The sequence below is a fragment of the Sinocyclocheilus grahami genome, unplaced genomic scaffold (genome assembly GCF_001515645.1).
Source record: "Sinocyclocheilus grahami isolate Dianchi unplaced genomic scaffold, SAMN03320097.WGS_v1.1 scaffold67.1, whole genome shotgun sequence".
Taxonomy (NCBI): domain Eukaryota; kingdom Metazoa; phylum Chordata; class Actinopteri; order Cypriniformes; family Cyprinidae; genus Sinocyclocheilus; species Sinocyclocheilus grahami.
Window position 1 is genome coordinate 135,152 of NW_015505246.1, and position 23,778 is coordinate 158,929.

General features: G+C 36.2%; 1 protein-coding gene across 1 annotated transcript in view; it reads left to right on the plus strand.

The window, feature by feature from the left end:
• Positions 1 to 23,778, plus strand: part of col7a1 (collagen, type VII, alpha 1) — a 92,990-nt gene that overhangs the window by 9,442 nt on the left and 59,770 nt on the right. The window contains exons 2-27 of the mRNA XM_016272084.1: positions 2,012 to 2,093; positions 4,410 to 4,590; positions 6,130 to 6,286; positions 7,019 to 7,112; positions 7,270 to 7,428; positions 7,594 to 7,751; positions 8,797 to 8,926; positions 9,017 to 9,136; positions 11,347 to 11,502; positions 11,971 to 12,090; positions 12,208 to 12,357; positions 12,984 to 13,100; positions 13,568 to 13,714; positions 14,010 to 14,132; positions 15,408 to 15,554; positions 15,733 to 15,852; positions 15,961 to 16,227; positions 16,309 to 16,452; positions 17,565 to 17,690; positions 17,921 to 18,067; positions 18,368 to 18,493; positions 18,575 to 18,721; positions 18,801 to 18,920; positions 19,028 to 19,177; positions 21,077 to 21,213; positions 21,375 to 21,501. Coding sequence (XP_016127570.1) covers positions 2,021 to 2,093; positions 4,410 to 4,590; positions 6,130 to 6,286; positions 7,019 to 7,112; positions 7,270 to 7,428; positions 7,594 to 7,751; positions 8,797 to 8,926; positions 9,017 to 9,136; positions 11,347 to 11,502; positions 11,971 to 12,090; positions 12,208 to 12,357; positions 12,984 to 13,100; positions 13,568 to 13,714; positions 14,010 to 14,132; positions 15,408 to 15,554; positions 15,733 to 15,852; positions 15,961 to 16,227; positions 16,309 to 16,452; positions 17,565 to 17,690; positions 17,921 to 18,067; positions 18,368 to 18,493; positions 18,575 to 18,721; positions 18,801 to 18,920; positions 19,028 to 19,177; positions 21,077 to 21,213; positions 21,375 to 21,501 — 3,643 coding nt within the window. The 5' untranslated portion in view covers positions 2,012 to 2,020. The remainder of the gene's footprint in view (positions 1 to 2,011; positions 2,094 to 4,409; positions 4,591 to 6,129; positions 6,287 to 7,018; positions 7,113 to 7,269; positions 7,429 to 7,593; positions 7,752 to 8,796; positions 8,927 to 9,016; positions 9,137 to 11,346; positions 11,503 to 11,970; positions 12,091 to 12,207; positions 12,358 to 12,983; positions 13,101 to 13,567; positions 13,715 to 14,009; positions 14,133 to 15,407; positions 15,555 to 15,732; positions 15,853 to 15,960; positions 16,228 to 16,308; positions 16,453 to 17,564; positions 17,691 to 17,920; positions 18,068 to 18,367; positions 18,494 to 18,574; positions 18,722 to 18,800; positions 18,921 to 19,027; positions 19,178 to 21,076; positions 21,214 to 21,374; positions 21,502 to 23,778) is intronic.

The window sequence follows — 23,778 nt, forward strand, 5'->3', positions numbered from 1 at the left end:
TTCACCTGTAATAAGTCAGTCTTCTACAACCTACAACCTTTGGAACATGAAGAAAAAAAATACAGTAGCCTAATTTTTCATGAAAATATTTGTGTAGTGTACAGACTGTAAGGGAGATGTTGGAAGTATTGTCTAAGGCGAGACATTGGCAAAATATATTTAGTCAGTTTGCCCACTAGGCATTTACTATAGTCCTGTGAACATTAATTTGAATGAATTATTGTACTTCGTTTTGTACTGTGAGGTGAATTTGCAGACGGTTCCTAAAGCAGCCTAGTCAAATATGAAATGTGAAACTAACTTTACTGAGCTGATTAAGGTATTGATGACAGAACAAGACGACAGTTAGGACGACAGAATAGGACGACAGTTAGGACGACAGAACAAGACGACAGTTAGGACGACAGAATAAGATGACAGTTCGGACGATAGAATAGGACGACAGTTAGGACGACAGAACAAGACGACAGTACAGATGACAGAATAAGACGACAGTTAGGACAACAGAACAAGACGACAGTAAGGACGACAGAACAAGACGACAGAACAAAACGACAATAAGGACGACAGTAATTAAATGACAGAGAAAAAGCAGGCAGGACGACAGATTAAGACGAAGTCAACACACAACATACACGCCTACATATACTGATTTACCTGAACAAGTAGGCAATGACTGTAGACAAAGACAAATGTATAGTACAAAACACAAAGCAGTCGACTAATTTTTGACACAAATGGAACCTCACAATCATATAATTTAATTAATGGCAAAATAAAAAGGATAATGTCACTGGACAAGTCCATTCAGCTGAAAATAAAGCACACAAAAGTCCCACATGTGCATATGTGGGAGGTTTAAATGTTTAGATGAGTGTTTAGTCTGTTTGTCTGTGTATTTGTGTGTGTTCCAGACAGACATGTCTTTTGGGATGCTTTAAGGTTTTGTGGAGATCTGGGTATTTTGAAAGTGGTTAAAAAAATTCATGAAAAGTCTTCACCACAATGAAGATAATACAGGTAAAATAGTTCTTGTTTATCCTAGACAGTAGGAAACACCAGAAAAATAAACCAAAACATACTCATTTATGCTTTTCTGACTCAGGTCTTTGAAGGTTTAATGATGTCCATGTGTGTGTTTTATGTTTGTCTCTGTCTCTGTTTGTCTGTGAGTTTTTAACCTTGTTTTTTAGGCAGGCCATTTTCCAGAGCAGTCATTGTTGAGTGCAAACCTGAGTGAGTCCAAATGTGGACCACGATTTCCTCTCGTTACAAAATCAAAAACAGACCCGTCTGCTGGAAATATATTTTAAAAAATGGCATCTATGAAAGGACAAATAGTAACACTCAGCATATGCGACGGACATTCATGTGTGGACCACTTCCGTTGAAAAGGAACAGCACGATCCCACATATTTTCCCTCATGAATAGTAACAAACACAAAAGTACTAAAAGTGCAAGACAATATCTGCAATGTGTGAGCAGATCTGCTGAATGAGAATGTGCTCTGAGTTTTAGCACCAGTGCAAGCAGGAGCATGTGTGTAAGCGTGCACATGCTTTAACTCTGTTATGGGTCTGAATCATACAATAGCATATTATTTTGAGCAATAACAGACTGTGACCTCTGTAATCATAATAGCAATATAATAAGAATGTTCTTTCAAAGAAATGTTCTCTCTTGAAAAATGCATTCTTCATTGTGTTGTTAAAAATGGCCTATTATAGAACAGCTTTTCAAACTTGCACAAGCTCATCTTCCTCTGAGTCTTTGCCCTTTATTTTATGTGGTGGTGATGGTGTAAGCCCCACCTTGCTTCTCTTAGTTTCTTGTCTTTGAGCTTCTACCAGATGTTCATAGTATCTGGGCACTCAGTTCACCTGGAGGAGGAACATTATGTTGCTGCTATTTAAGCTGAAAACAGCACAGACTGCTAACCAAATAATAAATAGTTTGGCTTAGATGACCATTTTACACATATTTTTCTCTTTTTTGTGTCATTATGTGTAGGATTTGAAAATGGGGTGTTTGCTGCAATGGACTCTGCTGCTTGCTGTTTTGCTGTGTCTCCCATCACGGTCTACAGCTCAAGGTAAAGATTCATGTACTATTTCAGGAAGTGCCATTCAAATGACCATGTATATTGTGGAGCTATATTAATTTTATCTGCAGCATGTGCAGGTCTCATTTAGCATATTTAATATTGCAGTATCAGTTCACTGAATTTTGCCTCTTTGATGAAAATGAAGACATCTGTAAACTAGTTTGAGGCATGTAAGAAAGTCACACAGTCATAGTTAATCTTTAATATCATATCGATAAAACGATAACATGTTTGATAAATGTTCGATATAATATTTATGCACCAAAAGCGGAAAGAAACAGCATTAGGTTGTTACCATTTTTACAGATGGTTCTGTTTTTGTTAATGAACAAAAAATTACATCTGTATTGTGCCATCAAAGTCAGGGAACACAAACCTGTTTCATGATTTGAAACAATATCAACCATTAAAACATGCAGAAACTTAAGATATTTTGTTAAGGAAAAAAGATTGAAAAAGGATTTTACTTAAGTTTATTTGTGCATATTTTGATGTAGAAAAATATTTTCTTATCATAAATGTTTGGAATATTGTACCTCAGTTTTGTGAAATGTTCACCTGTTTGGCAAGTGTTTGTCATGTTCTGTAAAAAAAAAAAAGAAGAGTAGTTTAAAACAATTTCTGCAATTTTCACTCAAGAGAAGAAATCTGCCTTTAAACTTAAAAGAATTAAATATTTGACATTTATTGTAATAATTATCGATGTCAACCGATATGAAAAATGTTATCGTGATAAATGTTTTGACCACATCGCTTAGTCCCAGTCAATATTATAATGGTACTATATGGAAAAAAGGATTATTAATCATGTCAAAATTTGATAAAGAAAAAAGTCTGTTTGAAAGAAAAAAATAGGATTCAAAATAACGTATGTTATTAGTTAAATGTTTTAAAGTAATATTTTGCATGAACACACATAGATCAGCACATTATTATTGTTATTTTTATTATTACTGTTATTAAGTAATATTTTAACATTATTATTTAATTGTAACTGATACTGATGAGCTGTTGATTTATTTTCATGTTATGGCCAACAACTGAAAAATGGCAGATATTAAAAATGTATACTATTTAAAAAAATTAATACAAATAAAACACACAAAAAAACAATTGTCAGCATTATAACAGTAGAGTATGAAAGAAAATATTTATTAATCATTTCAAAATTTGCTAAAGAAAAAAGTCTGTTTGAATGAAAAACAAAGTAGAATTCAAAATAACAATTATTAATTACCTTTTTCGAATAATAGCCCACTTTTCACTTATTTTTTATTATTTTAACTAATTATTGTAACTATTATAATGATATTTTATATGGTTTTATCCATTAACACATCTAGATTGGCATACAGTACAGTATGTAATATCAATCAATACAGATCAATTCACTACAGATAAATACACATGCACGCACACTAATATCTGTTGATATCCAGTATGGATATGTGCATCCCTAATTTTAAATTCTGCACGTTCAGTACACTAAATAGTACTCACATTCTAGACAGTTCTCATTATGGGTACTTCCCATCATGCCCTATCAGAATGCAGTGACTCATTGATCAAATCAAACACAGCAGGTTAATTCCTTTGCTATACCTTAAGGGCATTCATTCATGTAGCTGGTGAGTCACACACAGCCACAGATCTGATGACTGGCTGTATACTGAAGTGTGTGAAGGAGAGATGGCACACCAGCCGCTGAATAAATGGGCCCAGATGCTTTGTTTCCTTGAAATGGCTTTGCAGACTGGGTGGTGATGGTCATATCCTGTGTGTCTTCTCACCCTGATCCTCCCCTAATCCTTTACTGAATACATGAATTGAATAGACCACAGATGTGAATGCTTATGGAAAAACTGAAGTTCAAGTTCACAGTTGTATTTGTCGTATACACAATGGTACACAGTGAAATGTTTTGTCTAGCCCTTATGACTGTGCATTTTAGATACAAAGAATAAAATGCTTATGTGCAAAATAAAAAGAGTTAAAATTTAGGCAAAGAAGAATATGCATTTAGAAGAAAAGAAACAGTATAAGCACTGTATGTTTTTCCTATATGCATATTTATTACTGTTAGTGACTGTGCTTGACCCATTTTTGTTTAACGCTAATCTAATTTTGGCTGCACTGATGAAAGCATTTTTTATTTGTATTAATGAAAACCCACATATCCAAACTTAAAAGACTTCTACTCTAAATATTTGTAAATATATCTCTTTTACAGTGGAAAGGTCACAGTTTTGCATATTTATGTAAGTCGTTGTGTAAGTATTAACTGTTTTTTTTTTCTGTTGACAGGCCAGTGCAATAATGTTGTTGCAGCAGACATTGTGCTCCTAGTAGATGGATCATCCAGTATTGGCCGGGCCAACTTTGTGTTGGTCAAGAATTTCATGGCAGGGATCGTCAAACCCTTTGCCAGAGTGGTAGGACCCAGTGGCATCCGTTTTGGAACCGTACAGTACAGCGATACTGCCAGGTCTGTGAAACTCTTTGTGCTTGTATACTTGATGTGCTGTGTACTGTGTTGCATGCCTGTTACCTACATAGAAAATAGCTGCTTGGGGGCATTGCCAAGATGGCTGCTGAGTGAACAGACATGCCTTGAGGGGACTTTTTACATTTTATTTACATTTTCACTTCATATTATATGCCAGTAGTACATACTAGTGATGCGCGGATGAGCTAAAACGTCACCCGAATCCGCAGCTTCAAATAAATTATCCACCCGCCAACCGCCCGCACCTGTATTTTTGTCTGATTTAGATAACCGCACCCGATCATCACATTAGGGTTCGTACGGTCATAAAAAACCTGGAAAAGTCAGTGAACAGCAATTTCCAGGCCTAGAAAGTTTTGTAAAAATAAATAAACTCAAAAAGTTTTTGAAAAGTCAGAAAATCTATTTCACAATTCTCTGTATAATAGAATTATGTTTAATCAGATGCTGAATTTCGTTGTGGGATTGCGCATACATCGCATTACTCATTCCCGCAGCTTTCTACTTTAAAATGAGGGAAATTACTGCAAAACCTTTATTCAATATAGCGTGTAGGTTAGATGAGTAAATAAATCCACACAAACCATCAGATGAAAACAGCGTAGGTGATTCAGCTGTACCGCGTCTTCGGTTTTGTCTTAAGTTAATGTAAACAGTTGCAAAATTAAACGCATGAGTATCAGTATTGGATCCGTGAAATAGGTCTTGTGACAGCAGCCTAGCTGTGCCGTCTTTTATTAATGTTAATAAAACAACAAAACTTACTGCTCCTGACTAAATAATGTTTTGTTGAATAACTTTTAATGTTAGCCTATTTAAAGGCTAACATACTGCAGCCTATTTAAAACACGTTCATAATTTAGAAAATGTAGTTAATACTTGCATCATTAATGATTTATTTTATCCACCCGCGACCCACCCGCAAATAATCAGAATGCATTTTTTTATTACCCGACCCACCCGCGGATATAACCGCCATCCGCGCATCACTAGTACATACTGTGTATTATGGCAATTCAAACGTACTTGTTTTTCTGAGTTAAATAAAGTGAATAAGGTTAGTTCATACTATTTAATTTGCCAAACTTGTCCAAGCTGAACACATTCTGACGTGAACTGAGTCTGACCCATCTTGCTCATCATGGTAGTGTGTACCTTTATATTATATGTTGGAAATCAATAAATAAATAAAAAAATAAAAATAAAAAAATTCATGGTAGTGTGTAAAGTCTTATTATTAAACATACGTAGATGAGTATATAGTGTTGTTGGTATTGTTGTGTTGTACTTTGAAGTAAACATTGTGATGATCCCATTTGGTGAATCTTGTTTAATCTCTTTTTGCAACAGCTTTGCAGAAGAGGAGTTCTTTGTGTATTTTGAACATGTTATTGTAAACAGTGTCTTTGTGTTTGATGAGGGGGCTGCACATATTATACTTGTTATGAACAGTAAAGGTTCATGGATGTAGGTGTTGGGACATTTGTTGATTATAGTTGTGAATTTTATGATTCCCAGGGTGGAGTTTACATTTACTACATACCTGAATGGAACTGAGCTCATAACTGCTATAGAGAATATCAACTATAAAGGTGGAAACACACGGACTGGGGCTGGCCTCAAATACATCGCAGACAACTTCTTCAGCCCTTCCTCTCTCAGAGATGTACCCAAGGTGAGCTGGAGGTTATGACACACATGTTTGACTTGCCATATCGGTAGTTGTGGCATGGACCACAAATGTGTAAATTACTTTGTTTAGCTTTGAGTTATCCAACACAAGCGCTTGCTTAGTATTTGTACACTGACTGTGTACACTACTGTTCAAAACATTTTGAATTGATCATTAAATTAAATTGATCAAATATGACAGTAAAATAATAAAATATTTCTATTTTTAAAAATGCTGTTCTTTCGATCGTTCTATTTATCAAATAATTCAGTTTCCACAAAAAATATTAGGCAGCAGAATTTTTTTTTAATTGATATCAATAATAAATGTTTATTGAGTACCAAATTAGCATATATGAGGGATTTTTGAAGGATCATGTGACACTGAAGACTGGAGTAATGACTGAAGAGTATTCACAGGAATAGATTACAAAATATATTAAAATAAAAAAACAGTTGTAATAAGCATTGTGAATTGTAATACGATTTCACAGTATTACTGTTTTTACTTTTATTTTTAATAAAATAAATGCAACCAGGGTGAATTTAAGAGACTACATTCAGAAACATTAAAAACTACTGACCTTAAACTTTTGAACTGTAGTGTATTTTAATTTTGATGTCTGCTTGTGAGTTTTTGTTTACAAGATCCATTCTGTGTATAATAAATACTCACGTATAGCATACTTAAGTTTTATTTTCTTGACTCGTCACTGTCTTTCATTCTTTCTTTTAGATCACTATTCTCATTACTGATGGTAAATCTCAGGACAGTGTGCAGGAGCCTTCTCAAAAACTACGTAGCCTTGGAGTCAAAATATTTGCAGTGGGTAAGAACTGTTATGTAGAGTGTTTAGCCACCATTGTAATTTTTTTCTGCAAACTTTATTGCATCTTTGGGCTGTGGATTCAGTATGGACTAAAGATTAAAAATATTTAGTTTGCTCTGAATTTATAGTTGTTTCTTTCTCTCTTGTCATTTCTCAGGTATAAAGAGTGCAGACCCAACTGAGCTGAATCGCATTGCCTCTCCTCCTCAAAGTGAATTCACCTCTCAGATTGGGAATTTCAAAGCTCTCAGCTCTTTGCTGCCCCTAGTATCTCGACGTGTGTGTACAACAGCTGGAGGCTCTTACTCAAGTGACGGTAAGCCTGTCATGCAGTAGACCCAATGCAATTAAATTCAAGATTATAATTATATTAGAGTTTTGTTAACTTGTATTTTTCATTTAGAACTTTTATATTTGTTAAGTGTTTTAATTGATCCTGCTATATTAAAATCATTGATTTGTGTAACTGTTTCACCATCAGAGGCCTACAGTGGTCCATCAGACTTGCAGTTTTCAGGCGAGACCACCAATTCCCTGAGATTTCGATGGACGTCTGCAGGAGGGCCTGTAAGTGGCTATGTGGTCCAGTACAGGCCCCTATCTGGCCTGGGTCAGGCAATCACAGCAGAGCTTCGACAGGTGAGAAGAATGCTCATCAAAAGGATGCTTTTTTTGCAGACTAAACATCTGTAAATGGGATAAAAATGATTAAAGGGGTCATATGATGCGATTTCAAGTTTTCCTTTCTCTTTGGAGTGTTACAATCTGATTGTGCATAGATAAGATCCCTGAAGTTGCAAAGACTAAAGTCTCAAAACCAAAGAGATATTCTTTATCAAAGTTAAGACTCTGCCACACCCCCCTAAAACGGCTCGTTCTAACACTCCCCCACATATCTACCTCACTATGTGGAAATACTTGCGTAATGCCGCCCAAATGTTCACGCAAAGAAAGAAGGCGGGGTTTCAGTAACCGCAGTTAGTGTTGAAGCAGCCATGTCAGGGAGACGCTGTGTGTTTCTAGGCGAAAGCAAAAGCACTTTATTTGGCCTTCCGAAAGTAGAGGCATTTAGGAATCTTTATTTAATGAATTAAATGATAAAACCTGAGGAAGACTCATTTTTACATTGTCAAAAACTTTCTCTTCTGTTCTGAATTTCTTTTCTTTGCTCTAGCTTGTTTTCTTAATCTAGCTGTCTAATAAACATTGCATTGTATTTGTATACTATGAATATTGTTGACTTTGTGACAAATAGCTTATGTTTCTGATTAGTAAATTGCTTTGGAGTAAATCATCTGCTAAATTAGTTAAAATATATGTATATGTAATATTTTGTACATTTTAAGGGTCACTGAATTTTTTTATTTTTTATTAATGTGCTTTGCTAATTATGTGATTTGTCTTTTTATTTATATATCTTTTTTTTTTTTTTTTTACAATATTTTTATATAGCTTTAGTATTTTTATTCCAGTTGAAGTTTTAGTAATTTTAGTACTTCAGCTCAATGTAGTTAGTTTTGCTACATTTTTAAGTTTAAGTTTTTCCATTTAATATTTATTTCAACTTTATTTCAGTTACTCAAAATTGTTTACATAGTTTTAGTTTACAATAACAACAACAACAACAGTGGATCAAACAAAGTGTAGCATATTGGTCTCCACTGAAAAGTCTTTTTACCTGCAGGAAACCATACCAAGCAACCAGCAGAGCTACACTGCACGAGAGCTGCGTTCAGGCACAGACTACCTGATCACTGTTATTGCTCAGTACCCAAACAGCTTGGGAGAGTCAGTGTCTGGCAAGACCCGAACAAGTGAGAACTGAACACAACAGAAATATGTGTCATCTAAATCAGCATCTCTTAAAAAACTTTCACTCTCTCTTACCTCAAACTACCCTCTAGAGCCTCTCCAAGGTGTGACTGCACTGCGACTGATCCAGGCTGGGTTTTTTACACTAGCTTTGGGCTGGGACACTCCAGTTGACCAAGTACAGGGTTACAGAATCACCTATAGACCTATAGGTGAGACTGACACACTTCCATATGGACAATAATCCATACTTCTATTGCATTTTTCAGTAATGTTTTTACTCTTTGAATAGTCAATACCATAATTGTAGTGTGAGTCAGTGAAAGAGATTCTGGAGGATAAATATGTAAGAAGAAAAGGATGACTGGGACAAGCAGCACTGTAATATATAGTAGTTTTATTATTTTTCTAAAGAAGATGTGAGCAGTGTTTGTACAGTATGCTCAAAATTGTATCTGATCATTCAGAGAAGAAGAAGTCTCCTCAAAAAGCCACATGATTGAACATTCATTTCTGTTGCAAACAGTCCACTGTAAAACAGTAGTTGAGGAATTTGAACAAACCCTTAATTCTAAGTGTGAGCAATAGTAATAGTGATTATGGCCTTAGCAAGCGCCACTAACTAATGATTTTAGCAGTTTGATAAAAGGAAGATGGGGAGGTGGAAGAGTGCGTTTTGGTTTCCCCAAGGCATTTTTGTCAATTGCTTAAAGGAGTGCCAGTTTGCTTTACCTGGTTGGTATCCAGGTGTGAGCTGGCAGAGAACAGATCTGTCAGATTAGGTGTGGCCCTATGTTTAATCAGGTTAGATTTTGAAGCTTGAGGAAGGTGTTTCAACCTGCCTGTCTTAGCCCAATGTTGCATGCAGATGAATAGATGCTGAAACTGATTTAAAATTATACTATGTCATTAACATATATTGATTCTATGCTGTGTTTGGTTGGCCAGCTGGTATGAGTTGCTGAGCTGCTTCCACTGTACCAAACCCCCAAATGTTTCTGAAGATGTATCAAAACATTTTGAAATGAAACATGAGACAAAATGTATTTCTTGGTTATGAAAATCTATAAAAAGGTACACAAACAAAGAGATAATGCATTAAGGCGAGTAAGAGCATTTTCAAAATATTGAGAGATTGATTGTGTTAGTCAGAAGAGAGAAAGATGTCACATTTGCTGTTACTCTGTCACGGAGCTGCTCTCTGTTCCTCGGCTTCTGCTTGTCTAACACACTTTGTATAAAGACATGAACACATAGTTGGTTTTTAAAAACTCTTTATTTACCTTGATGTGGCAGCGAGGTGTAGAGCTGTTGGAACACACACACACACTCGACTAAACAGTTGTTTCTCAGACAAATGAGAACTTCAACAAACTGTTGACTTTCAGTTGGATTGGCATACATGGTGGCGCCTAGTGATGGATGCTTTCAAAATACTGTTACGAGAGCTTTGAATCCTTTGTTTCAAATAATTTGGGGTGGGGGTGGGGGTTCCCCCTCAGTAACAATCATGTTTCCGGCCCCCTCTCCCTTGTCAGGCCCTTGGAATCGTCCTAACCTCTGGGGGCGCACCAGATAGCGATACCCATGTGTATAAATTTTCAGCCAGTTAGCCTGGGACTGCTGAGTAGAGTAGCTGTTGATATGCATTTTTTTTTTTTATTGCTATAAATATTGCAGTTTATTTAATACTTTTTCTCATTTTGACTCTTTTTTTTCATGTGTGGGCTCATTGCACTCTACTGTCTTGGGAGAGAACGAAATTAAAGGAAAAAAATTTAATTTAATGCCCTTCATTTTTTGAGGATGTTTAAACTGTTGACCCTCCATCAGTATTTTACCTTATTTGTTTTTACCTTATTTGTATATTTGTATAGTTGTATTTTGTATTTTGTATTTAATCTGTATTTATGTTAGCTGTATGCACCCAAGGGTCTGAGAGTAACGCAATTTCAATTCTCTGTGTGTATGTGCTGTACATGTGGAAGAATTGACAATAAAGCAGACTTGAACTTGAACTTGAATTAGAAACACTTCTGTGGCAGTGTTACATTTTCCTTGTAATTTAATGCCAAGGTAAAATAATACAAAGTATAAATGTACATTAAATAAAAAAATAATAAAAAAAATCACAGTCTGTGAAAATGATCCATTGAATTAATGATCCATTGAATTAATGATGCATTGACGTTGGGCTTGCAGTTTAGTAAGTGAGTCATGACCTACTGTAAATAAGCAGCCATGCCTATGGATGAGTTCATTCAGTAAAGGATTTGTCAGACTGATTTAAACTGGTTATTCCTGAGTTTAGTACAGTATTTCCACACTGCAAGCCATAGTTGAAAACATTGTTAGTAATTTTTTCTGCATGGCATAATTCATAACTTATGCTAATTGATTTTCCTGATTGATTTATTAACAGGTCAGCCTGCTGCACAGCTGCTGGAACAATCTGTGGGGGCAGAGTCTACTTCTCTGACTTTGGTCGGTCTTAAGTCAGACACAGAATATGTGATCAACTTGTACCCACTGTTTCCCCGTAACAGTGCCTCACCAGCTACCCTGACTGCCCGCACATGTGAGTAATACAGTTCAAAAGTTTGGGGTCAGTAAGAATTTTTCTGTTTGTTTTAAAGAAATTAATACTTTGATTCACCAAAGATGCATTAAATTGATCAAAAGTGGCAGACATTCATAATGTTAAAAAACTTTACTATCTCAAATAAATGCTGTTGTTTCCACAAAATATATTTATTAACACTAATTATGTGAAACTAAGGACTGGAGTAATTTCTGCTGAAAATTCAGCTTTGCCATCATTGCCAAAACTGTAACAATATTTCACAATATTACTGTATCTTAGATCAAATAAATGGTGAGTATTAGAGACTTTAAAAAATATTAAATCTTACCAACGCTATACTTTTAAAAGGTAGTGTATATGAAAACACACTGACACAATCACACACTGTTTTCTCCTCCTGCATCACTAAAGTGTTCATGCTAATATATAAAGCTCTGTCTTTGTATTTGCCTGTGTTTGCAGTGCGTTTAGACGGAGTGCAGCAGCTTTCCGTTGAGACTATCTCAAGCAACAGTGTTCGAGTCCGCTGGACGGGAGTGGCGGGGGCCAGAGGATATAGAGTTGTTTGGGGCCCTTTCACAGGTCAGCACATTTTTGAAGAGGCTCTTTTTAATGAAATGCACTCATAAAGTGATGAATCACCCAATGAGGATGTCTACGAGTTCTTTAGGTCAGTCTTTTTGTATATGTCTCTTTCAGGAAGTGATGTGGAGACCGTAGAACTGGGAGGTGATAGTGAATCTCACACTCTGGGGAATCTGAGACCAGACATAGAGTACATTGTTACAGTCATCGCTCTGTACAATGGAGAAGCTGAAGGACCAGCAGCCACTGCACGTTTTAAGATAGGTACACAGATACACATGCAGACACATCTTCAGTAAATTGTACATCAGGACAGAGAACATTTTTAAAAGGCATGCACTGATTTGGAAATGATTTCTGCAAGAAATAGTTTAGGCAATATTTTTAAAATAAACCAGTTAATAAAATAAATAATCTAAATACTCTTCTTCTCTTTCAGAAGCCCAGTTAGTGTCTAGAGCGTTCATTTGGAGAGTTGTGTATTTAGTAGGCCATGCGCAGATGGTCTTTAGTTAAGAAGTGTGCAGAGAGAAAATTTAAGACAGCATAACAGGAAACAATATGTGTGTCTTTTTTCCATCTTGCGCACATTTATCATACACAGACAGTGAGGTGTTTGCCTTCAATTTTGCCATTGACTCACTGTCTGCTAGATCAGAACAGAAGAACTGTTTTTTGTCTTATGACTCACAGACTGCAGCAATCGAATGCGTGAGGGTGTTTGTATATGCGCATACATGTTAGAGCGAGAGACTAAGAGAAAGGAGGCAGTAACTGTCTATAAATATAACAGGACATAAAGTTCAGAAAGATGGAAGTCATTGTTTTAATATTTTATGGGACAGGAGGGGCGATAAAGCTAAAAGGTGTTTAATGCATTTGGCTTTCAGAGCGCTCAGAGCAACAGGTCCTGAGAGCCACGACTACGGGACCCACCAGCATCAGATTAAACTGGAACCTCATACAGGCCGCCAGAGGCTACCGACTGGAATGGAAAGTCGGAGAGAGTATGAAACTAAAGCACACAAACACACTGTAAAAATGGCCAGGATTGTAAAAAACGGAACAGTAAAATCTTAAAATACAACGCTGCATTTAGATCATTTTCTGCCATAACACAGTAAATTACTCTAAAATACATACATGCATTAGTTGGATGATTATGGTAATTTATGGAAATTTACTTGGAACCCAATAGTTGCAACGTTACATGGAAAAAATAAGCATGATCAGCCTGAACAGTTAAAGGGGTGTTTGCAATACATTTTTATCTAATATGAACAATCTGCATACATACAACTAATTTTACATGAATAATGAACTGAAACATAAACTTTGCAGACTACAAAACAAAAATAAAAGTGACTACAGCAACAAGAAAAAAATACACACGCAAACTATGTACAGTATGACTGTAGAGCAATTGTTGTGTAACACTTTTTTTATGATCTTTATGTGATCCTGCTGACCGTAGGAGGCAGAGTTCAGAAGCAAGAGTTCCCAAAAAGCACCACCAACTATGAGCTCAGAAGTCTGCAGCCGAACACAGAGTACATCATAACTCTATACACACTCTACGAGGGGCGAGAAGAAGCTACTTTCTTTTCAACCAAGCCAGCAGGTCAGAAAAATTATTTGATGAATTACAATATGATAGTGTTTTAAAGATCAATATTGCAGTTAAAAAGACACTGGGGAGACCAGTAGTGTAAATCTTTAATTGAATGCAGCTTTTTCTTTTTATTACTCAAGGTAATATTATAGTCTTTTTTAAAACTGACAATTGGACAAGTTCCAAGTTTTTTTTTCATGCGAACTGCATTAAACAAGTTTGTGAAAACGTGATGGTCAATGTTTTTGTTTCTGTCTTGCATACCTTTCATGTAATATGCTGACGCATGGGTTGTGTTTAGTAGAGCAGCAAGTTGGTCCTGTCACGAACCTGAGGGTGGTGGATTCACTCGGAAACATTATTCGATTAGGATGGACAGGAGTCTCTGGGGCAACACAATACAACATCATCATTCTTAATACAGAATGTGAGAATATTATTTCCTTTAAATACAAATACAGTATGACAGTATATCATTAAAGTGTTGTTTTGGGATATATGTGACCCTGGACCACAAAACCAGTCATAAGGGTAATTTTTTTGAAATTGAGATTTATACATCATCTGAAAGAATAAATAAGCTTTCCATTGATGTATGGTTTGTTAGGATAGGGCAATATTTGGCTGAGATACAACTATTTGAATATCTGGAATCTGAGGGTGCAAAATAATCAAAATATTGAGAAAATCGCCTTTTAAAGTTGTCCAAATGAAGTTCTTAGCAATGCATATTACTAATCAAAAAGTAAGTTTTAATATACAGGTGTATCTCAATAAATTAGAATGTCATGGAAAAGTTCATTTATTTCAGTAATTCAACTCAAATCGTGAAACTCGTGTATTAAATAAATTAAATGCACACAGACTGAAGTAGTTTAAGTCTTTGGTTCTTTTAATTGTGATGATTTTGGCTCAAATTTAACAAAAACCCACCAATTCACTATCTCAACAAATTAGAATTTGGTGACATGCCAATCAGCTAATCAACTCAAAACACCTGCAAAGGTTTCCTGAGCCTTCAAAATGGTCTCTCAGTTTGGTTCACTAGGCTACACAATCATGGGGAAGACTGCTGATCTGACAGTTGTCCAGAAGACAATCATTGACACCCTTCACAAGGAGGGTAAACCACAAACATTCATTACCAAAGAAGCTGGCTGTTCACAGAGTGCTGTATCCAAGCATGTTAACAGAAAGTTGAGTGGAAGGAAAAAGTGTGGAAGAAAAAGATGCACAACCAACCGAGAGAACCGCAGCCTTATGAGGATTGTCAAGCAAAATCGATTCAAGAATTTGAGTGAACTTCACAAGGAATGAAAGCAAAAGGAGCCCCTACCAAGTATTGAGTACATGTACAGTAAATGAACATACTTTCCAGAAGGCCAACAATTCACTAAAAATGTTTTTTTTTATTGGTCTTATGAAGCATTCTAATTTGTTGAGATAGTGAATTGGTGGGTTTTTGTTAAATGTGAGCCAAAATCATCCCAATTAAAAGAACAAAATACTTAAACTACTTCCATCTGTGTGCATTGAATGTATTTAATACACGAGTTTCACAATTTGAGTTGAATTACTGAAATAAATGAACTTTTCCATGACATTCTAATTTATTGAGATACACCTGTACATTCATGAGATTTTAATTAAAGAGATGTGCCGCTATAATGATTGTTTGAATTGGTTTACCCATCTTTTACAGCAAATGCAGAGGTGAACAGAAGAGTTCCAGGGAATCAGACCACCTTTGACCTACGGGATCTTGAAAATGGTGTACGCTATGCTGTCAGTATAAATGCACTTATTGGATCCAGTGAAGGGGAACCAGCAACAGTGTACATTGTAACAGGTGTGTTCATGTGTACTTTTTCTGATGTGCAAGTGAGGTTGTGTTTTTAAATTGTCAAGTTATATCAGGTGCCTAAATTGTTCCATAAAAATGTAAATGCTACTAAAGATACTCTGTAGGTAACATAATGGGAATATATTATGTCAGAAAATAACTGCTAGTAACTGAATGTTAACAGAACCGCCACTGAGGGTGACCAACTTGCAGATAGTTGGGAGCAACAGTCGACGAGTCAGGATTGCATGGACTGGAGTTTCTAAGGCAACAGGCTACCGGGTTACCTGGAGACAAAGCAACAGTATGTAGACATGTTTATGCAAAGATTTGGGTTTTCTTTCTTTTTTAATTGATATCACAAAACTTGTGTTGGTTTTAATCTGTCAACTGCTCTCTCTTTCTGTTTTAGCTGCAGAGCAATCTCGTGTCCTAGGTGGTGATGTCACTACCTACACTATAGACGGGCTGCAGCCAGATGATTCTGTTGTTGTGGGTGTTGCCCCAGTGATTGATGGGCAGACTGGAGAAGTGGTCTCTGTGTCTACAAGAACCAATGGTTCTACTGGAATTGTTACAGGGCTAAGAGTTATTGAAGTAACATCTGCAAGGATAGAAATATCCTGGACTCCAGTGACTCGAGCAACGGGATATAAAATAATCTGGCGGCAAAGTGATGGTATGGTCAACTATACCTTGAGTGCAATACATTTATGCTAACATGGGCATGGAAAATAATTTTTTTCTTTTTACATTGTAGGAGTGGAAGACTCTGAGATTGTACCCGCTGATGTGGCTTCCTATGCCATTGATAGACTCCAGGAGGGTGCAGCCTACCAAATATTAGTCTCAGCCCTTTTTAACTCACGGGAAGGACCTTCTGCCACTGTGACTGCAAGGACAGGTTGTTGTTGTCTTTTTGCATTTTGATATATTCAGTTAACCATATGCATGGACCTTTAAATGCTTAAAGTCAGCATGAAATTAAAATAGATAATTCTTATTTTTTATGGAATATTACAGTGTTTATTATAAAGGAAGGCTGTCACGATATTAGATTTTTCACACCACGGTTATTGTGGCCAAAAGAGTTCATGATATTGTTATATCGCGATATCTATAGAAACCTTGGGGAATCAGCCAAATTAATTTTTACTTTGTTTACTTTGATAAACACAGGGCACATGCATTTTCACTTCTTCTTCTTCAGGTCACAGATGGCCTGAGACTTTCTCTATCTTCTTTGAAGCTCCCTATGAAATAACAAGAGAGAAAATACTGTCAAGTTCAACAGTATGATGAATAAATATGGACATCAAAACTGATACTTTAACCTGTTAACTTGCGTACCCGTATTTTAATCTATTTAACCTATAAAAGGTCATACTATCTAATCAATTTACGATGGACAAAATCAAAAAAATACTTAAAAAAAATACCCTGCAATTGTACTTTTGGTATACTAAACTGCTATATTTAAAGCCTGCTAAATTGGAACAACTAATTTTGTACTTAAAGAACTTTAATTGCGGAAGTACTGCAGTGCTGAAGTCCAACCAAAGATATACAGAAGTATTTGATTGTGCTAAATTGGAACTATTGCAAGTATACTTTAGGTACACTTTAAATATTTTGCATTTAAAGGCCGATATTATTCAAAGATCATACAATCCTCATCAATAGTGACATTAAAACACATTTTAGGCTTAATATTAAGAAATATGCTTTGTATACAAGTAGTACTCCAAAGGAAGATTAATTATAATTTTGCATCAGTAAGTCTCGAGCGATATGTCAGTAAATATGTTAATAGTTTTGAACTATACTTAGTATGAAATAAATGTATTTTAAATATATTACTTTTTTACTAGGGGTCACAACAAGGAAGAAAAGAAGATTGCAATTTCATGTCGACTTTAAAGATTAGTCATTTCTGAGTTTTCAGCAGTAAGCAAGGTTTAATCTCAGTGTATTTTTTTAGTCTGAATGGCTGACTATCCTGATTCTATGCTTTAGATCAGGCCACGGTGGGTCGCGTCACCAATTTACAGGTGGTGGAGGCCCAAGGGGAGGTTGTTCGAGTCAGCTGGGTTGGAGTTCAAAATGCGACTTCATACAGAGTACTCTGGAAAAGGACTGACGGTGAGATCTTATAGTGATTAAAGTAAATGCTCACATAGCTGAGTGTAAGTGCCATATCCTATAGGAAAGAAAATATTGATATCTCAGTTTTCTTATTTGTCTTATTGAGAATCTAAAAATACAAGGGTGTGTGACCTCCAAGGGCCACAGCTCATAAATTATGTAGACTATAGAAGTCAAAAGAAAGCCTCAGCCATCATATAAAAATAAAACTGTGAGTGCGATTGTAGGTGGAGAGGAGCGGAGTCAGTTGGTTGGTGGTAACGTGAACTCAGTGGATCTGAGGCAGTTGGATGAAGGGGCACAGTATGAAGTGAAGGTTCTGGCTCTAGTTCGGAACAGAGAAGGCCCACCTGTCTCTGTCAGAGTCACTACAGGTGAGTGCTGTTTGTCTGTGATGTTTGTTTCTCTGTTTCAAGTCAAATTTAATTATATGGAGAAGTCATTAATCCGTATTCTCTAGGGCTGGGTTTACAATATCGATTTCTCATTTATTTACATACATTTCTATTCCACAGAATGAATATTTACACAGTGTACAAAATAAAGACATGAACACAAATTATTGTTTGTGTGTTATTTTATTATCTTTTATTGTGGCTTGGCTAAAGATCAGATCAAATTCATCAGAGATGTTTCCTTACAAAAGTGTATTGATATCACTGTTTGTTGTACAGGGGGCCAGAGAGGCACAAGAGTAGAGGGTCTGCGTGTTTTGGACTCGACCCCAGGGGGGCTCCGTATAACCTGGAGAGCAGTGAGTGGTGCCAGCTCATATCGAATCTACTGGAGGTCTTCACAAGGTAGTTATACAGTCACACATGTAACCACACACACTAACCAGACTAACTAACTCTATGTTGTTATATGCTTGCTTTGACTAGGTGAACCTGAATCAAGTCGTCTGATTAGTGGCGATGCAACTTCATACACCCTCGATGGACTTCGACCTGGTCTGAGCTACACTGTAAGATTGTCTGCTGTGGTGGACGGTCAAGAAACTGAAGCCACCACCATCAGAGCAACCACTGGTACACACGCCAGATTGTATCTCAAATTTTATCTTTGTCTTTCTCCAGCCTCTTTTATTCAATATATCTCTTTTTTTAGATGCCCTGCCACCTGTGACTGGTTTGAGTGTGACTGACAGTACTGAGAATTCAGTCCTTTTAGGCTGGTCACCAGTAACAGGAGCCACAGGATATATTTTACGCTGGACAGAGGAAGAAGGTGATTTTTCTGAAAGTTTAGGAACTGGTAGTGTGTGGTTTAAGGATCAGAAGCACAATTATAGTTGAATGCACTTTTTTAGTGTGTTAAATTCTCTCTTTCTTCAGACACAGGAACGGGTCAGTCTGAAACGCTGCCCGGTACAGCCACTTCTTACCGTGTGACAGGTCTACGACTGGGCCGTCTGTACAGTTTCACCCTGCAGCCCACCTTCCAAAACCAGGTTGGACCTGAGACCAGCGTGAAGGAGCGCACAGGTTATACAGTTTCTGTCTCTTTCTCTTCCAACTATAGGCAAATTGAAATACATTTTTTTAATATCTAATCTGTCCAAATTAAACAATTTAGATGAACATTTAATTAACTGATTGTTAAAGATAATGGCATAAAACACATGTTAGACTCCAGATGACCTGTGCATGTAGTCTACTTTTTAAGAATAATTTAAATAAAATATACTATATTATTGGTATTTTAACTAATTAAAGTACTTGTTTTAGTGTTTAATTTAGGGCTGTCAAGTGATTAAATTATTTAATCTAATTAATTACATGATATGCTGATTAATTAATCACATGTCAATTTTGTCTGAACCCCCCCCCCCCCAATAGATAATTAAAAGATTTTTTTAAATGAGAACAGTATTGAATAGATATTACTAAAAAGTAGCTTTAGAAAGAAATATTTTGATTCAGCATTGCTTAAATAATGAAAATAGATGGATATTAATGTTTTTTTAAATTAATATTGAAATGAAATTATTAGTGCTGAGCAACGATTTATCGTGATTAATCACATCCAAAATAAAAGTTTTTGTGTACATAATATATGTGTGTGTACTGTGTATATTTATTATGTATATATGAATACACACACATGCATGTATATATTTAAGAAAAATATGTTTCTATATTAAATACATTTATATGTAATGTAAATTATATGAATATAAATATATACATGTAAATACACATGTAAATATTTTCAAAATATATACTGTATGTGTGTCTTTATATATACATAATAAATATGCACAGTACACACACATATAGAAACAAAAACTTTTATTTTGGATGCGATTAATCATTGCCCAGCACTAGAAAAAAAATGTAATGATATTCTAAATATGAAAATAAATTCGCCAGTAGGTGGTGCCAATTCACTGTCTTAATGGGTGAGTCATTCATAAAACCAAATTGTTAAAATGGCTGATTCATTCAGAAATGGCTCACTCATTGGCTCACTCGATTCATTCAAAAACGTGGATTTATTCAGTAATGAAACGATGCTGCGTGTTGCTCAGAATGGCATAACAGTTCTGCTGTGTCTTTGTTTCAAACTATTTTTAAACAGCAATCTTGCTTATGTGGTATTGATAAACATCATATGACAAATTTAAGACAAAAACAATGCTATACAATGATATTTTTGCCATCATATCATGAATTTTAGGAACATACTGTATAACTGCGTTTTCATAGGCTACATTACACAGTCAATTGTTGTCCTGCGTCATGTTCATCCGCAACTGCATTCAATCTAAGATGGCGTGCAGGTCTGGGCCAGGGCGGGGGATAATTTTAAAGTGATATTTTTTCCAAAATTAATCACATCAAATTGACATTAAATAGACAGCTTAGTTTAAATGCATTTGTGTTTAGCATAAACATAACAGATTTAACTTATTATAAATTTTTTACTGTTTGAAAAAAAATACAGATCTGACTCTTCTGGTGAAACCTTTTGTGTGAATTATTTTTTATACAGTACTTTTGACTTTGAAGTTAAGGCAAATTATAGCCTGCAATGAGAGTACAGTGAATAACATACCATTACACTGGTCAGTCACAGGGAGATTTTTCTCTCACTACATGCTCTCCCTGCTAGCACTTTTCGTTTGGGAAGTTACAGAGATCATGGTGCTTGATGTCATGTTGTACTTTCACACTATCACTGTGCAATAAATGCCATTTTCGTTTATAAAGAAATGTTCCCATAGATGATTTGCACCATCTTTATTTTTAAGTCAAGAGTTCATGTCTGTGAAGCTGACATGAATAAATGTTTGCATAAATGATTAAATGATTTTCAACATTGTTCTAGTTACTCTTCTGCTGTATTCCTCACTTAATATGTTTAATAAATCCACGTTTTAGTGTGTGTGGGTGGGCGTTTGGATGTTGTCTTCCTTGTCCCTGCGTCTCGTGATCGCTCTGGCCTGGTGGGGCCTGTGTTGTCTCTGCTTGCCAGTTCTGCTGGATCTTTAACCTCCATCGGACCCAGAGACTCCCAGGTGCAGTTCTATTGGTACTGTCTTAATGTGGTGTTCCAATTTTTTATACATTTTTATGTCTCCAAAAAACACTGTCAGGAGAGTGCCCTCTTCTGACAGAGTGCATGAGGCATTGAGCTGGTCAGTGTGAATAAAGTGCTTGTAATACCTGTTTACTCCAGATGGGGGTGGTGATGTACAGTGAAGATCCAAAAGTGCGCTTCCTCCTCAATCGCCATAGCAACAGTGAGACCCTTCTGCAGGATATTGTGAACACCCCATTCAATGACAGACCAGGAAATAATATAGGTGTGTTTGTGTTTTTTGTTTTTTCATTTAATTGTTTCATTTTATGTTTGTGTACCATTAAGTACCTAGTATGTGTACGTTAAGTTGACACAAACATGTTCAGGTCATGTTTCAACCCAAAATCATATGGAGGATAAAAGTGAGGAAATATGTATTGCATACTGTATATATTGCATAATGAAAATTAAGATGATTTTTAGTGGTGGTCGACCGATATATCGCCAAGGCCGATATGTCGGCCGATATTTGCCATTTTTCAAATATCGGCATCGGCCGATAAGTTTTTCTGTTTGGCCGACGCATTTGAGGCAGGACTTTTATTTTGACGGCGCTGACAGCGGCAGTGCACACAGTGCACACATTCTCCCTCTTGTTCGCCGTCGTCATTAAAGGGGTCATATGATGCTGCTAAAAAGAAAATTATTTTGTGTATTTGGTGTAATGAAATGTGTTTATGCAGTTTAAGGTTAAAAACATTACTGTACATTACATCCACATACTGTACATTATTGTTTCTCCTCTATGCCCCGCCTTTCTGAAACGCGTCAATTTTTACAAAGCTCATTGGTCTGAAAAAGCGAGGTGTGCTCTGATTGGCCAGCTATCCAGTGCGTTGTGATTGGCCGAATTCCTCAAGCTTGTGACGGAAATGTTACATCCCTTACCATATTGTGATGCCTGCGGCAACCACATGTGACAACCCCGGGCTAGACTCTGCTTCATCCACGGTGAAAGCCGATCCGGCATCGACAGTGCGAAGTTTAAGTATTTCCTCAGCGACCAGCACGGATCAGCTCCAGGCATGACGAAGCAGATATCGTCCTCTTTTGGAAGACCAAACAAAGTAGTTTCGCTTTCACAACAAAGCACACAGCGCCTTCACGACATGGTGGCAACAACAATACTACAGCGAGAATAAAAGTTACGCCTTCTTTCTTTGCGTGAACATTTGGGCGGCGTTATCCAAATCTTTCCAGATAGTGATGTAGGTATGTGGGGGCGTATTAGAACGAGCCGTTTTAGGTAGGCGTGACTGACTCTTAACTTTTATAAAGAATATCTCTTTGGATTTGAGACTTTAGTCTTTGCAACTTTACAGATCTTCTTTATGCACCAAGAGCTTGTAACACTCCAAAGAGGAAGGAAAAATTGAAATCGCATCATATGACCCCTTTAACAGTTCTGTCTAATACGGATAGAAGTCTGTCTAATAATCAGATAGAACGGTTAAACAAAGTAATAAATGTATACAATGTGTTATATTATTAGTAACAGAAAGGCAAACATTATAATACTTTCTCGTTTGCCATCAGCATTCAGCAAATACGCATTTATATAATTTAAACAAATCTTTGAATGACTATTAAATTAAAATAAATTCTATTTAATTAAAATAAATAAAATGATATCTGCTTTATATCAGCCATCGGCCACCCTGCTTTCCAAGATATTGGCATCGACTGTCAAAAAACACATATCGGTCGACCACTAATTTTTAGTACCCTTACGGACCTACTTACTGTAGTTGTTATGTGTGGAAGCTGAAGGAAACAGTCTGAGTTGTGGATCTAAGTGCAGGTGGTTTAAAGGGGTCATATGACGTTGCTAAAAAGAACATTATTTTGTGTATTTGGTGTAATGAAATGTGTCTATGCGGTTTAAGGTAAAAAAACACATTATTTTCCACATACTATACATTGTTGCTCCTCCATGCCCCGCCTTTCTGAAACACGTTGATTTTTACAAAGCTCATCGTTCTGAAAAGCGAGGTGTATGCTGATTGGCCAGCTACAGTGGGGAAAAAAAAGTATTTAGTCAGCCACCAATTGTGCAAGTTCTCCCACTTAAAAAGATGAGAGAGGCCTGTAATTTTCATCATAGGTATACCTCAACTATGAGAGACAAAATGAGAAAAAAAATCCAGAAAATCACATTGTAGGATTTTTAAAGTATTTATTTGCAAATTATGGTGGAAAATAAGTATTTGGTCAATAACAAAATTTCATCTCAATACTTTGTTATATACCCTTTGTTGGCAATGACAGAGGTCAAACGTTTGCTGTAAGTCTTCACAAGGTTTTCACACACAGTTGCTGGTATTTTGGCCCATTCTGTTTAAATGAGGCGTTTTAGGAGGGTGTGGACGAGTCTTAACTTTTAAAGAACATCTCTTTGGGTTTGAGACTTTAGCCTTTGCAACTTTAGGAATCTTATCTATGCACGAACAGCTTGTAACACTCCAAAGAGAAAGGAAAACGTCTCAGGTTACGTATGTAA